We start from the raw sequence: 17042 nt of genomic DNA on the forward strand, positions 1-17042 counted from the left end.
ATGTGCATCAGTGAATACCACTGAACTAACGTCATTGTCTCCAAAATCTGCCAGGCGATCTCTCAAAGCTTTCTTTGCATAGACCAAAAAGCATCCTTTTGATCTGTATTTTTGCATCCTGTGGACAATTGGTAAATGTTACAGTGAGCTGCTAATTGGATAACTGTTTTTCAGGTATGAGAGGGACCATTTTTCTATGTTCTAGCCTCTCCCCTGTGGAGTATGAACTTTGCTCTTTGCTTACAGTAACATGCAATTAATTGCTAAGAAACATAAAATATTATCAACAACAGAATGGCAACATACCAGGCTAAAGCCTAAAAAGGAAAAGACTCCAACACAGTTTACATTTCCAGTAAAAAGGGAATGCTAAGGGAAAAGAATTGTGCCTATGATTACTTATATTAAAGCAATTCACAAACTGTGCTAAAGCCACAGCTAACTAGCATCCTGTTTTATAGCATAGCAATAAACAAGCTATATGTATCATATTTAACAATAAGTACTTGCAACCAATGCTATTTAGCTAATTCATTGTCTTTCGTAGCTGCTTTACAATATTACATATAAACTTTAATTTCAAAATATGCTGCTAGTAATTCTGTGGGAGACAACATATCTGTCAAATATGGTAGTCCTCAGAGGCAGAGAAATAAAAAAGCACAAAAGTATTTGTTGAGGAGAACTGGAAAAAAAGCAGCCCTTCAACCTCCTATATTAAACATTCACATCTGAACGGCCCATGCTCAGGCACGGATTGCGGTCCGCTGAAGGACTGAAGAAAGGAAGATCACTAGCAATCTTCCTTTCTATTTGTTGAGTAGAAACCAACTGTGGCTTGATTATGAAGTCCTGCCTTCATAACATGGTCTTTACTAGAGATGCTGTGTCAGGGAACTGTTTTCTGACACAACAAACCTTTAGATTACCATTGTTTTGGGACATTTCCTAACAGAATCGTATTACCTGAGTATCAAGTCATACAAACCAATGAACCTAAAAATGCATATAGGGGCCTCCATTCCAACCCATGGGTTGCAAACCAGTGAATAGGCCAAGTGACAGTTAGAAATAATGTTTTTCTGATTTTCCTTAACATATCACCCATCTTGTAGAATAAATGTACTTTATTTTCCTTAATTTTATGTTTAGGTACTCTGATGTGCAGTGTTTGTATAATGATAATTGTTTAATTTTGGCACTTGTCAGCTCAGTATGGCATTTGTTGCAAATTAAGGGCCGTAGGGTGAACATAACAGGAGATAGCTTGACACAATGGGGTAGGGAGTTGCAGAGGATAGGAGAGCCTCTGAAGAAGTCCTGAAGGAGAGCATGGGAGGAGGTGACAGGGGAGCTAGAGAGCAGAAGGTCTTGGGAGGAGCAAACTGGATAGTTTGGTTAATATTTTGAGATGAAACTAGTGATGTAGCTTGGGACAGAGTTATAGTTGGCTTTGTATGTTGTTGTTAGTATTTTGAATTTTATTTGTAGGGCAAGTGGAAGCAAGTGGCAGGATTGGCAGAGAGGGGTGGCGGATAATGAAGTTGGTATGGTGGATGATTCTGGCAAGCACATTCATGACAGACTGAAGGGAGGAAAGGCTGTGTAGGCCAACAAGGAAGGATTTGCACTAGTGAATGAGAAAGGTAACAAGGGAGTGAATTAGTAGCTTTGCGGTGTTATTGGTTATGAATTCATACTGACAAACTAGAGAAAACTGATGTTTTAGCCCTTGAGCAGCCATATGCCAAGCAACACAGCTGCTTGAAAAAAAAAAAAAACACTGCCATTACTATGGTCCTAAAACAGAGAGGATAATAGAAGTGTATGGTTGAGACTTTATAATTACTTTAAAGAACATCTGTTAGGGGAATATAGGGATTAAAATTGTCCAAATGCTAATAGCTTGTAAGTTTACCTTTCCAGAAAAAAATGGAAAGGTGAACACCGCACACCCTCCCCACCCACAGTCCCCACTGTGCTTACCTACATGGGTGATGAGCCATTGGTGCCCACATAGCTGGTGCAGTGACCCAGGAATTTGAACTCCTTGCTCTTCTCCTACTTATTTCCGCAACGCTTCTGGAACAGATCAGAATGATTCTGATTGGTCAGCGCTGGCACAGGACAGCAATTTAATCCATCCCGGAAGCACTGCACAGACAGGAGAAAGAAGAGCAGGGATTTCAAATCCCCAGACCACTGCACCAGCTATATGGCCGTTGACAGCCCATCACCTACAGAGGTAAGCACATCGGTGACTGGGGGGGGGGTGGGGTGGGGGCAGGGAGAGTATTGACTGAGGGTATACAGCGCTAGTTCACCCTTTCATTTTTTCTGAAAAGGTGAATTAACCCTTTTAAAGTCTCATGGTTTTTCATCTTAATGCATTCTATGCATTAAAGTGGAAAAACCTTCTTTGCTGCAGACCCCCCCCCCCCCTTTTTCTTACCTTAGCCCATCCTTTCTAGCGAAGATCACAAGCCCAGTGGCTCCAGCCACTGTCTCTGTCCTCATTGGATAGATTGATATCAGCGGGAGCCATTGGCTTCCGCTGTTGTCAATCAAATCCAGTGACACGGGAGTGGGGGAGCAGGACCGAGTCCTGCTATCTGTGTCAATGGGCGCAGCAGCGGGGCTCAGGAGCGTGCCCCCACGGGTACCCCCATGGAAAGCGGCTCTCCGTGGGGGCACCCGATTAAGAGGAGGAGCCAGGAGTGTGGGCCGGGCACCCCAGAAGAGGTGGATTAGGGCTGCTCTGTGCAAAACCCTTGCATAGAGCGGGTAAGTATAACATGTTTGTTATTTTTATTTTAAAAGATTTGAACCTTTACAACCCCTTTAACTTGGAAGTCTAAAATATTGAGGCCTTTGGATTAGCAGGAGCCAAATTAACTAGAATTTTTGAAAGGAGGTCTGCAATGACTTCCTACACATTCAACTCATTAAAGGGTTTTTTAAGAGACATTCCAACAGTGCAGGGAATCTTCCTAAAAGAGAAGTTGTGATGAGACATTATCAAACATTTCTAGAAGGTCCCCTTCATTATATTTTATATGTTACAGACAGTGACAGTAAAATTTGTATGGTACACTATCCTTTAACCTGTTTGGCAAACTACAATATATATTACCTATCCATTAATAGGGGAATTAACTATTATTATTATTATTATACATGAAAAATAATCTAAGAATGTATGTTTATTTTTGCTGCATGTTTTATAAGCTCCCATTGATTAGGTAATAACTGATCTCGATGCAAACTGGAGTGATATTTGTCACAATAAATATTCACACATGGTGAAGGGCAAATTGCACATGTACATCTGTGAAATCTGAAAAGAAAAACATAAGTACATATTTAATGTACTAACACTACACATTCCTTTTGCTAGCTGTAATACTTCTATACAGAACATACCAAGGAGGCCCCAAACGAAGAAAGGGTACATGTGATATAAGGAAAGTCTAGATGGTTGTGTCCAAAACTAACATGGTGTCTGCAGCTTTTGTTGACCTTTGCATACAGACACACATTTTTAATCAGAACATTTATTTGTGTTTGTAAAGGGAAACATGAGTCTTGTTTAAAAGTGTTACTGTAAGAGATCAGGAACACATATAAAACTAGGCACACAAATTCTCTTTAATATGACATAGTAGTGAAATATGCTGGTTTACACATACCCGAACCTTGCAATACAATTTTATAGAACAGTGTACTGTAACTGCGATTCATAATTAACCACAAACTATGGACTCCTAAACAGAATTGCTTACTCGCTGAAAAAATATGTGAAAATCACTGGCTTTCCTATAGCTTTTCATGGCCACTTATATAACATAATGAAACGAGCAGTGATATGGGATATGCCAGAACAACCTATAAAATGCTAACCTATACCTATAAAATGCAATACGAACAAATGCTGTCCTTTGCATATTATCTTTTGTCCTATCAAATGAATACAGTTGACTATGTTGAACTTGATGGACTTGTGTCCACAATATAAAAAAAAAAAAGTTAGGTCTGGAACAGAACACTGCAGGCTTAGGTGCAAAGCTTGCATAAATATATGTGTGTGTGAATTACACAGCTCAGGGGTTAAAGAAAAGAAGTTGTGAAACAGAAAGGCGATTAGCTGGATTGGTGGGAAGCTGCATTAGGAACATATTTATCCAGGTTTCCCATTGTGTCAATTCACTGGACCCTGGATTCTTTTAACATATTATATTACATACTCCATGCACCCCAGGTCACAATGGACATTGACTTATCTGTAAGATCAGGCCATTCCTTTAAGTGATGCCTGCAAGCAATTCAATGTTTCTTGAAGTTTAAGCACAGTCTGGTAAAGCCATCATCTACTGTACATATTTAGATTTCATGTTAAGCATTAAGCAAAGATACCTGAGGCTTAACAAAGTAATTGCTGATATAGGTCATGCAGACCAAGCTGGCTTCATGCCTAACAAATCCCTCACTGTCAACCTCAGACGACTTTATAGAAATATGCAAACACCAGCTGATAACAGATGGGTGAGAGCGCTTTTGTCCCTGGATGCGAACAAAGTGTTTGATGGTGTGGGGTGGTGTTATTTGTGGGCAGTGCTGGAAAGATTTGGCTTCAGAGAAAAACTAATTCCATGGGTCCGTTTATTGTATGATAATCCCCGGGCTGCTATCCGGGAGGGTGACAGGACCTCACAGGTATTTTCACTGGGTAGGGGTACTAGGCAGGGGTGTCCTCTCTCCCCCCTCCTATTTGCCCTTGCAATAGAACCCCTGGTGGCTATAATTAAGACCAGCTCTCTGGTTGAGGGTTTTAAATATGGTGCACTCCATGAAAAGATCATGTTGTATGTAGACGACATGCTGCTTTTGATACAGGCCCCTCTTTGCAGGCAGTAATGGACATAATCACTAAATTTGGCACTTATTCAGGCTTGACTATTAACTGGTCCAAGTCAGCCCTGTTGCCACTGGATGGAGCTCTTGACTCCCAGTTATCTTTTTTCTGCCCAGTTCCTATAGTGGGGCAGTTCCCATATTTGGGGATCATAGTCTCGGCTGAGATTGTGGACTATTGCGTTTGAACACATTTCCCCTGCTGTCACGGTTTAGGGATAAGGTGAAACTACTGCTGTCAGTGGTGGGTAGAGCTAATTTAGCAAAAATGATCTTAATGCCCCAGCTGCTCTATTTCCTTCACAATACACCTGTGATTATACCCCTTAAAATCAGGCTGGAGCAACTCCAGAGGTCCAAGGATAATGGGGGCCTAGCTTTACTGAACCCCTGGCTGTACTACCTGGCAGCCCAGCTGCAGGAGCTGCTGAATGGCATGAATGGTGTATTGGCCGCGGGGGGAAACACACACTGATTCCACATTAGCTGTGGCGTTACACTGTTTAGAGGCTCAGACTCTCCCAAAAGTCCTTGAGGCCCAGCTCTTCTTAAAGTCCAACAAAAGGTACCCCACATATAGGTTACTACATAACATTTGGTTCAAAGCAAAACAACTAAATAGAGTGTCAGGATTTACTAGTCACAGCCTGGACTGGAATAACAATACTCACCCAGAACTGGCAAAGCTGCTGCGTGCAGCCCGGTGGCGAGCATATGGTGTTACTCACCTCTGTCACACTTTAAGCAATGGCAGGTTGCTCCCATTTGCCCAGATGCAAGCCAGATATGGTTTATCAAACAAAATATACTTCTCCTACCTTCAATTGCAGCACGCCATTAAAGCGCAAGGATCCGTAAAGCAGGCGGTGCTATCTCCCACTCCTCTTTTTAATATGATGTAGCAATCCACATCCACTAAAGGGTTCATCTCCAGGTGCTATGCGATGCTACTGCCAGAGTACCTGGACAATTTTCCCAACACGGCTATGGAAAAATGGGTGGAAGATGTGTATGATATAGATGAGGATCAGTGGTCGGAGGCCAAAGACCGTCCCAACTATATATATTGTTGTGGGTTCAACGTACCCCACTTAAATTGTTTGCTCTTGGACCCCGCCCAGACCCATTGTGTGCAACATGCAAGGGAGCTAATGGGGACCTCAAATACATATCCTTTGGTGGTGCCCAAAGTTGCACCGCTTTTGGACTGGCATAGTAAACACCAACAACAATACTTTTCAAGTAGTCATCTCCCTTGACCCTAAAGTGTGCTTATTGGGTATACTGGATGAGGTTATAACGGATAAATATGTCAAAAAGGTGGTGTCCAGAGCACTGTTCCAAGCTCGAAAGCTTATTTTGCAACATTGGATCTCTCAAACCACTACAACTTTAGACATGTGGTTAGCTAATGTGGGATTAAGTGCTTGATAAATTAGCATAGAGGCAGCCTGACCCGGATCAATAAGATCTGGGGATGCTGGCTAGCTACCCCTGCCTTGGCTCCATTAGACCTTATTCTTGATAGGCTATTAACTTAACATGGGAACTCAACCGCTCAGTGTGTCCTCACCCTTGGAGTGAGTTCAATTTAAAGTACTGGGGAAGAGATATGATGAGAATGTCTTCCTAAACCATATCTAGAGATGCATACACTGTGAGATATAATGACATCTCAGGTTCAATCTGTTTTATAAACCTGCTTTGGCTATGTACAAGAACATTATTCTACTTTGTATTCTGTGAAGGTATTGTATAAATGTAATACTTCAGAATGTGCATTGTTTATTGTACTATTAAAAGTTGTTAATAAACTTTATTCTGATTTAAAAAAAAACAAAGATACCTAAACCTGTAACCTTTTAAAGTGAAACACCTTCATCTGAGCATAGGCTATTGTGCTCTTGCTGGTTCTACATACCTGTTATCAGGGCCAAGCACTATATAGAAAACTTTTGGTGATATATAAATCCTGTATTATAATAAAAGCAATAATAATAATAATAATAATAATTGGTTCTTGCTGAAAAGGAATATGTAATTTAGAACATATCATATCCCTCCTAGATGGATATACGAGGGAAAGAAATACCACCACTGAATAAAAGTTCTCTGCTCTACTAGGAAAGCCTTGTTTAAAGCACTACACATAGCAGAGTTTAACATTCCTGGAGAAAACTGCAGATCATTCTACTTTTGATGTATTTAGATCAACCATTCAACTAGGGTGCCATGGAACCCTAGGGTTCCTCAAGAAGCGGTTAGAGGTTTCTTGAGCTATGGCTATTTGATGCTACTTTCATAGTTCTGGGGCCAACATAACTTGAAATATCCAGCTGCATTATATCAATGATCTTTGATGATTTAGCTGTGTGTAAGGGTGGCAATTTGAACACCACTGGTACAAGATCCATTAACTTTACTATCCACGAATGTAAGGGGCATTTTTTCCACTGATGCCTGACAAATTGGTTTAAGCAGCAGTTCCCCTAGAGTTAGACCTAAAAATTATTTCAAGGGTACCTTGGGGGCTAAAAAGGTTGAGAAAGGCTGCTTAAAAAACACTGTAGCTTGTATATATACTTATATAATTAACACTGAAAAACTAGAAACCACTATGCTCCATTGGACCCTATTTATACCTTTGCATTTTTATTTTTGTAATTCTTTATTTAAGTCAGAAACAATCCAATCCACAAAGAATAACAGAGCAATGAGAAGCAAGGAGCAAGAAGTAATCTGAGCATTACAACATGCCAATCATAGATACAGCATTGAAACCAGAATACAGAGATGAAAAAGGCTTTTGAAAACGTCCATGGACTTGTGAGGGTGCTTTATTATGAATCGAACTATACTTGAAAAAAACACCCACGCAAAGTCAAAACGAATACACTGTTTCCCAGACGGACACATCCCCAAAGGTTACCTCTGTCGGTGGCTCTGCTGTTGGGAGAGCTGCCTGGAACCTGATGGGGAATGCCTGACCATTGTGTAATGGGTGCTGACAAAAGTGGGGCAAGAAGGGGGGGGGGGTGAGCGAGGGCAGCTATGACTGGAAATAGAGAAACCTAATAATCTAAAGCTGGGGGAGGGGAGAAGATGGAGGGAGTAGGTATGAAGAGGAATAAAAAGGAGGGGGAGATACCTTTGCTTTTACCATGCTTTTTACCATACGTGTTGTAAAGAGAGATGACTAATGTGTCATAAGAAGCAATGTTATTTAATGAGCTGTTCAGATCTAGGCGGTACAATGTAGTGCAGTTTGACAAATGAGATACGTTTGTTTTTCTCTGCATTTTATATGCGCTGTGATACCCAAAAGCATAATGAAAATGTGCGTAAATGCACTACAACATACAGTATGTTTAAAAAATAGACAAAAGGGGACATGAATACATGTAAACTTGGTCTTACAGCTTTACTAGAAAGAAATGTGCCCAGTATGAATAAAAAAGACCAATAACAACATGCACATAATTTCTTACCTCTTGCCACATTTTAATAAAGTACAGCTCCTTTGAAAAATTGAAGAAGACATTTGTGTCATAAGCATCATCTCCTTTGTTGGAAATTGTGATATTAAGGGAAATGTTCTTCACAGCTCCCAATGCCAAATACTCAGTTTTTGAGTCAAAACTGTAATAATACAAATAAACAGATTATTTTTAACTTCCTATTAATAGCTCAATCACTGCTCTAATACAAGCAAATGCAGCAAAACCAGAGTATGTTAGGATTATATAATCGTTAGTATTTATTCAGCACATGCGTTCATTAACTGCATCTTGTACACAGCCCATGGGCATCTTCAAACCATAATTTTAAATGCATAAAACACCGCAAGGTATATATTTGGTTCATTAGTCATTAAGAAAATGTGTCAACAAATGTTGTCATATAGGTTCGCAACTAAACCTAAAGTGCTGGCAGTCTTGGTCTCCAATGTACAGTTGTGAGAAAATATTTTTTTAGTACTTAGCGTTTTTTCTGAATTTCTGCATAAATAGCCCCTACTGTGTGCCCTGTATAATGCTGTGTGCCCTGCACCATGTTGTGTGCCCTGTACCTTGCTGTGTGCCCCACTGTCTTCCCCATGCCCTGCTGTGTGCTCCATGTTATGCTGTTTGCCCCATGGTGTGCTTCATGCCCTGCCGCGAGCCCCTTGATGTGCCCCATGTTCTGCTGTGTACCCCATGATGTGCCCCATGTTCTGCTGGGAGCCCCATGATGTGCCCCATATTCTGTTGTGTGCTCTATGTCCTGCTGTGTGCCCCATGATGTGCCCTATGCCTTGCTGTGAGACCCATGATGTGTCCAATGCCCTGCTGTGTGCCCCATGTTCTGCAGTGTGCCCTATGCCCTGCTGTGTGCCCTATGATGTGCCCCACGCCCGGCTGTGAGCTCCATGATGTTCTTGATGTTCTGCTGTATGCCATGTGATGTGCCCCATGGCCTGCTGTGTGTTTTGCCCTGCTGTGAGCACCAGGGTGTGCCCCATGTTCCTGCTGTGTACCCCATGATGTGCACCATGTTCTGCTGGGAGCCCCATGATGTGCCCTATGTTCTGTTGTGTGCCCCATGATCATGATGTTCTCCATCTTCAGCTGTGTGCCCCATGATTTGCCCCAAGCCCTGCTGGGAACCCCATGATTTGCCCAATGCCCTGCTGTGAGCCTTTTTTCTTCTTTTTTTTTTACTTTGGCATGTTCAAAGCACAACCTCCACTAGTTACTGACCATCTGTTGTTGGAGCTGCCTTTTGTTTGCAGCATGCTACAGAATAATTAAAAACAAAAAAGACTAAATGTATGTACTCATATTCATCGCACCCCCTATCACCACAGTAAAAAAATAAAAGTTAGGCATACATCGGTTAGACCTATTATCCCCGATGAAAACTGTCCTGCTGCTGGACAATTTAACACTGTGATCTCTTCATTCTTGTATTAAAACTTCTGCTTGTACTCTGTCTCTACTACATATTGGCTGATTCTCCCTCAATAAAATGTACGACGCCTGGCAAATTTTACACTGTTTTATCATCTGCAATCTTTTAAAGTGTAACAAAACCTTTTTTCTTTAGTTTATGATAGAGTGGGGAATAGTTAGACCAGGGTGAGGCAACCTTTTGAGCACAGTGTGCTGAAAAATGTTTTCAAAGAAATTGAGCGTGCTGATTTTATAACTAAAAAATTTCAACTTCACACTTTCTATCACAAAAAGGATTTTTTATAAAGTAAATGCTGTAAACTACTTTAGTAATGAGAAATTGACATCCTGCACTCTCACGCCTCAGATCAGCCCCAAATCCTGCAACTCCACATCTCAGATCACTGTCCCCCCTGCAAATCTGTTTCACCACTGTACCCCCTGCTCATCTGCCCCACCACTGTAGCGCACTGCTCATCTGCCCCACCACTGTACCCCCTACTCATCCGCCCCACCACTGTAACCCCCTGCACATCTGCCCCACCACTGTACTACCCTGCACATCTGCCCCACCACTTTACCCCCCTGCTCATCTGCTCCACCACTATAACCCCCCTGCTCATCTGTCCCACCACTGTAACCCCCTGTACATCTGCCCACCACTGTACCACCCTGCTCATCTGCCCCACCAATGTACCCCCTTTCTCATCTGCCCCACCAATGTACCCCCTTTCCCATCTGCCCCACCACTGTACTACCCTGCACATCTGCCCCATCTCTGTACCCCCTTGTTCATCTGTCTCACCACTGTAACCCCCTGCTCATCTGCTCCACCACTGTAACCCCCTGCTCATCTGCTCCACCACTGTAACCCCCTGCTCATCTACCCCACCACTGTAACCCCCCTGCTCATCTGCCCCATCAATGTACCCCTTTTCTCATCTGCCCCACCACTTTACCTCCCTGCACATCTGCTCCACTGCCGTATCCCCATGCTCTTCTAACTAACTACTGAATTACCTTCTCATCTGTCCTAACACTGAACCCATCTGCTGCACCACTGTAACCCGCTTTCTCATCCGCCCCACCAATGTACCTTCTGCCCATCTGTCTCACCTCTGTACCCCCCTGCTCTTCTGCCCCCCCTCTGTTGCCCCTGCTCTCCTGCCCCACCACTGTAACCCCCTGCTCCTCTGCCCCACCAATACACCTCCTTTCACATCTGCCCCACTGCTCTCCCCCCTGTTTTTCTGCCCCAACACTGAACCCCCTGCTCATCTGACCCATCAATGAACCCCCTGCTCATCTGGCCCAACACTTAACCCCCCTGCTCATCTGTCCCACTGCTGAACCCCCTTCTCATCTCTTCAACCACTGTACCTCCCTGCACATCTGCCCCACCGCTGTAACCTCTTGCTCTTCTGTTCCACCTCTGAACCCCTCCTGCTCATTTTCCCCACCGCTGTACCCTCCTGCTCATCTGCTCCACTGCTGTACCCTCTTCTCATCTATGATATGCGTGATGTGCAGAGAGTTGAAAGGAAGCAGAGATGAGACACATCTACCTGTCCTGGCACACTCATCCTGCTGATCCACCTCTCACATCCAGCCCACGTGCTTGTACGTGATGTAACATACAAGCATATGGAATGGATGTGCAATGATGAGCTCAGGTCAGTGGCGAGCGCATAGATGTGAAGGTGGAGGGACACTGAAAGTGTATTACATGTTTGCACAACAACCACGGATTCACTATTTGGACCTTATTGTTTTCTCTGTTGTTTATGCTAAACCAGTGTATCTTACACTGGCCTATATGCCCAAGCACTTTTAATTTCTGGACTATTGAGTTTCAGTGGTGATACACCAGAATGCATTACCACAGATTTGGTATAAGTGACACATATTTTTGCTATATATAATTTTATGTATATACACTTATATTAGTTTTTTCTGCAATTTTTTAGCTGTCTATATACTGCATATTGTGTCACTGTTTATGATTTGTTTTATATAGTATTATATCAGTTAGGGGAGCGCTTTACCATCTTGAGTTATTTTATACTATCTTGGAACATGTATTGGGTATATAGTAGCAAACCTTCAAACACTGCCTTTACAGTACATTTCTAAACATAGTAGCGCAGGGGACTAAATATTTATTTTCTTTGAAACATACAGTTGCAATGAAAAGTATGTGATCTGATCTTCATCTAAGTCACAACAATAGACAATCACAGTCTGCTTAAACTAATAACACACAAATAATTAAATGTTACCATGTTTTTATTGAACACACCATGTAAACATTCACAGTGCAGGTGGAAAAAGTATGTGAACCCTTGGATTTAATAACTGGTTAAACCTCCTTTGGCAGCAATAACTTCAACCAAACGTTTCCTGTAGTTGCTGATCAGACATGCACAATGGTCAGGAGTAATTCTTGACCATTCCTCTTTACAGAACTGTTTCAGTTCAGCAATATTCTTGGGATGTCTGATGTGAATCGCTTTCTTGAGGTCATGCCACAGTATCTCAATCGGCTTGAGGTCAGGACTCTGACTGGGCCACTCCAGAAGGCATATTTTCTTCTGTTTAAGCCATTCTGTTGTTGATTTACTTCTATGCTTTGGGTCGTTGTCCTGTTGCAACACCCATCTTCTGTTGAGCTTCAGCTAGTTGACAGATGGCCTTAAGTTCTCCTGCAAAATGGCTTGATAAACTTGGGAATTCATTTTTCCTTCAATGATAGCAATCTGTCCAGGCCCTGATGCAGCAAAGCAGCCCCAAACCATGATGCCCCCACCACCATACTTCACAGTTGGGATGAGGTTTTGATGTTGGTGTGCTGTGCCTCTTTTTCTCCACACATAGTGTTGTGTGTTTCTTCTAAACAACTCAACTTTGGTTTCATCTGTCCACAGAATATTTTGCCAGTACTGCTGTGGAACATCCAGGTGCTCTTGTGCAAACTGTAAATGTGCAGCAATGTTTTTTTTGACAGCAGTGGCTTCCTCTGAGGTATCCTCCCATAAAATCCATTCTTGTTTAGTGTTTTATGTATCGTTGATTCGCTAACAGGGATGTTAGCATATGCCAGAGACTTTTGTAAGTCTTTAGCTGACACTCTAGGATTCTTCACCTCATTGAGCAGTCTGCGCTGTGCTCTTGCAGTCATCTTTACAGGACGCCCACTCCTAGGGAGAGTAGCAGCAGTGCTGAACTTTCTCCATTTAGAGACAATTTGTCTTACTGTGGACTGATGAACAGCAAGGCTTTTGGCGATACTTTTATAACCCTTTCCAGCTTTATGCAAGTCAACAATTCTTAATCGTAGGTCTTCTGAGAGCTCTTTTGTGCGAGGCATCATTCACATCAGGCAATGCTTCTTGTGAAAAGCAAACCCAGAACTGGTGTGTGTTTTTTATAGGGCAGGGCAGCTGTAACCAACACCTCCAATCTCATCTCATTGATTGGACTCCAGGTGGCTGACACATCACTCCAATTAGCTCTTGGAGGGGTTCACATACTTTTTCCCCCTGCACTGTGAATGTTTACATGGTGTGTTCAATAAAAACATGGTAACATTTAATTCTTTGGACAGGAAAAAATGTTAAATCCGCGCAATGGGGGTAGGTAAAAAAATGGTTCAGAACTGCTGCCTCCACAAATGCAATCAACACCAAAGTGGAAAAAGCTGAATTAAGAAAAAATTAGGTGTGGGTGCGGCGCTGTTCTAGTTTTATGGCAAAGTGTTATAACACTGTGATAGCATATTAAGGTCACCTCTGCTAGGTGTCTGAAAGTATGAAAGTGTTGATTGGTAAAGATTCCTAAAAAACTTTATCACAAAAAATGGAGTATTAACCAAAAATGGTTTTACATAAAAAAAAAAAACAGTAATAATGTGGATATAATTTGCTTTAGACAGTGCCTGGTCCTGTGCAACTCACTGTTTACCACGTGATGCTATTATATAACCTTGTATTCATACCATACATTGGTGTAAAGTGCTAAGGTGAAGGGGAAGGGAAAGGGGTGAGGGGAGGGAGGGAAATGGGGGAAAAAGTTCAGTCAATGGTAAAGTGGCTTGTGTTCAAAATTCAATCGATGGTAAAGTGACTTGTGCTCGAAATAACAAATATTGATCAGAAAAAACAATGTTGCTTTAAATAGTCTTAATTATAGTGCACAGGTGATGGCTGTGCTTAAAAGTTTGTTCCTCTTGATAAACAATATTGTTCAAAACAATCTTCTTATTCCAGTGTTCATTTGGTGACAGTGCTTAAAATTTGTGCTCTTACTGTGCAAACACTCACTGGATGCTTTCACCCCTGCAGGGGTATTGCGTGGTCACAGTTTATGCCACTGTGCAGCAGTTCCTGGCAATCCCAGATCGTGTTGTATTTAAATAAAAGAGAAGGGGTGCCACACACTCTGTGTCCAGCCCCAGACCATCTAGGCGACATGCTGTCCGCTGAGGTATAAACATTTCCAAAACTTATGGTGCCCCGTGTGAGGAAGCTTCACGATTAAGTGATTTGTGGTTTTGCGGGTGGAGGACAAATCTAACTCCAAAAACGTTTTTAAACGTTTTTACGCTATGGGCACCCCTTCTCTTTTATTTCATACTTTCAGACACCTAGCAGAGGTGACCTTAATATGCTATCACAGTGTTATAACACTTTGCCATGAAACTAGAACAGCGCAGCACCCACACCTAATTTTTTCTTAACATTTAATTCTTTGTGTATTCTTAGTTTAAGCAGACTGTGATTGTCTATTGTTATGTCTTAGATGAAGATCAGATCACATTTTATGACCAATTTGTGCAGAAATCCATACCATTCCAAAAGGGTTCACATACCTTTTATTGCAACTGTATTTATTGTTTTTGAACTTTTGACACTTTAGGTTAATATATAAGTACAGTACACGTTATTTATTCAAGCCAAGCTAATTGTATAAGAAAAAATTGTGTGCCAGTGTTGCTGAGACTGTTCTATAACATATGCACAACTTTAAGGCATTCTCCAAGCATGTTGTTTAAAGGATTTGTGTATTTTGTATATATTTCATCTAAACACCCTCCCGAGGAAGAAATTGATCCTTGATAACACTTTTGGCTCTATATTTTCCTTCAGTATGACACTAGGGGGTTGATTTACTAAAGGCAAAAAGACTGTGCACTTTGGAAAGTGCAGTTGCACACAGCAAGAGCAGTTGCACCAGAGTTTAGTAAATGAGCAGACGCTCTGCTGACTTTCATCAATCAATCATGTGCAAGCAAAAATGCTGTTTTTTTAATTTTCTTTGCATGTGATTGGGTATTCTTTGCAAAGTGAAGCTTTACCTCATTTACTAGGCTCTGGAGCAACTGCACTTGCAGAGTGCAATTGCACTTTCCAAGGTGCACAGTCTATTGGCCTTAAGTAAATCAACCCCTAGGAGTGTTTAAACCCAAACACTCACTCTTACCATAACTGGTACAGACCCAAAGAGACCCAAGATATTAATGACTCTCTCATATTATACAATTCATTCTGATAGAATGCAATCACTGTCTGGACAATAATTTTCCACCTAGCTCAGTTAATTTTCAAATTGACTTTTGTCGAGCTGGGTGGTGCTTGCATGGCAAATCTGTCTCAAACCTGCCTAGCCAGCATTTTGGTAGCTGCAGACATTGCATCTGCTAGACTCAAGCTTTGGCTTATTGTCCCCTACTGTGAAGATATTCTAATTGAGCATTTGGTCTTGTTCAATGTTAAAATGGAAGTGATGTATATTCAGAATTAAAACCTTTGTGGCTGGCTAGGATAATAGGGTTCGAGCATCAAACAATGATAGTTCATAAGATAAAGCTTACACATAAAGCCACCAAGTAAAATGTTTAAAATTGTTCACATTTATATTAAATGATATTTATTGAACATAGTAGTTTAGGACCATTAACAGTTCTGAACTGTTTTTTATGTGGGTAAAGAAGAATATTATTGGTCAACTTGTTATTGGTAAGGCTACCAAAACACAATTTCTGCTGTATATTAATATAATTTTTTGGCCCATTTATAAAAGAGCAGGTCAACTATTTTCACTGGTGGATTTACTTAAAGACTTGCATATAACTAGAACTCTAGCTACTTCTACAATATGATATCTGCAGAGAGGCCAGGTGTTACCTCCTGCAGGGTATGGAACAACATGAAACTGATAGAATAAAATGGATTGGTATGCATGAGAATGCAGTGACATTTATGAGAACTGTAAGGTTGTAATATATCACAAAACACTCACAAAATAATGCAGAGTGCAGTATCTATAGCTAGAAAGATATGTGAATGTGGTAATACAGCAGACTGCGTGACTTGTTGATTATTAGTTATGAGTAACAATCATACAGTATTTCAAGTTAAAAAGAGTTGCTTGGTTCAATCTGGTCTAGGACACATGGAAGTAATCACTCATCCATTCAATGAGAAAAAAAGGACACTGCTGGGGAGCAAGCTGATATTTCTTCCTCTTACAGAACTAAGGTTGAGCTTGCTGTTATGTATAGCTCATTCTACAAATACATAGCATGCCAGCCAACTTCAGCATCTGCTATAAATCTTCCATACTAACTGCAAAGTCATAAAGTGGTCTCTGCTGAATGCAAAAACATCCCTTCTAAAATGGATTTCATTGAGCACACAGCCTGCATAATACCAAGTACATAAACACTTATTTGTAGTCTAATAGCTTGTAAGTGAATGAGCCAAAGCGTACTGCAATTTTATGATAAATTGTCACATTTCATAAACTATAACTTAGAACTAGGCACTTGCTTCTGTTATATTCAGTATAGTTTAGCCCTGAAGTTAGCCATCGATCAATGCAAAAATGTAAAGTTTAAGTGATAGCCTTTATTGGCTAACAGTTATTAGTGATGCAGGTTTAAAAGGCTTCCGTGCTTAACCTAAAGCTCAACTAATGTGTTTCAAAAGTTGCCAATAATGCATAATACATAAACTCTAGACTTTTCCAGTGATTTTTAATACTGCTTTTACATAATTAAGTGACACTACAGGTATCCATCCCAAAAATATAATTGTCAGTATCTGCTGAATTAAAAAAATGGTGCAATTTTTATTCAATACAGCATAATAGTAATATCCTAAACTTACCTTTCAATTCATGCCCCATTGACATTACATCACA

General features: G+C 41.1%; 1 protein-coding gene across 2 annotated transcripts in view; it reads right to left on the bottom strand.

Annotated features, from left to right (window-relative positions):
• ITGA9 (integrin subunit alpha 9) overlaps positions 1–17042 on the bottom strand; it is a 626511-nt gene that overhangs the window by 163435 nt on the left and 446034 nt on the right. For both annotated transcript variants that reach the window (XM_073630570.1, XM_073630571.1), the window contains exon 18: positions 8400–8550. In XM_073630570.1, the coding sequence (XP_073486671.1) occupies positions 8400–8550 (151 nt within the window). The remainder of the gene's footprint in view (positions 1–8399; positions 8551–17042) is intronic.

This window comes from Aquarana catesbeiana, linkage group LG05 (genome assembly GCF_042186555.1).
Source record: "Aquarana catesbeiana isolate 2022-GZ linkage group LG05, ASM4218655v1, whole genome shotgun sequence".
NCBI classification, from domain to species: domain Eukaryota; kingdom Metazoa; phylum Chordata; class Amphibia; order Anura; family Ranidae; genus Aquarana; species Aquarana catesbeiana.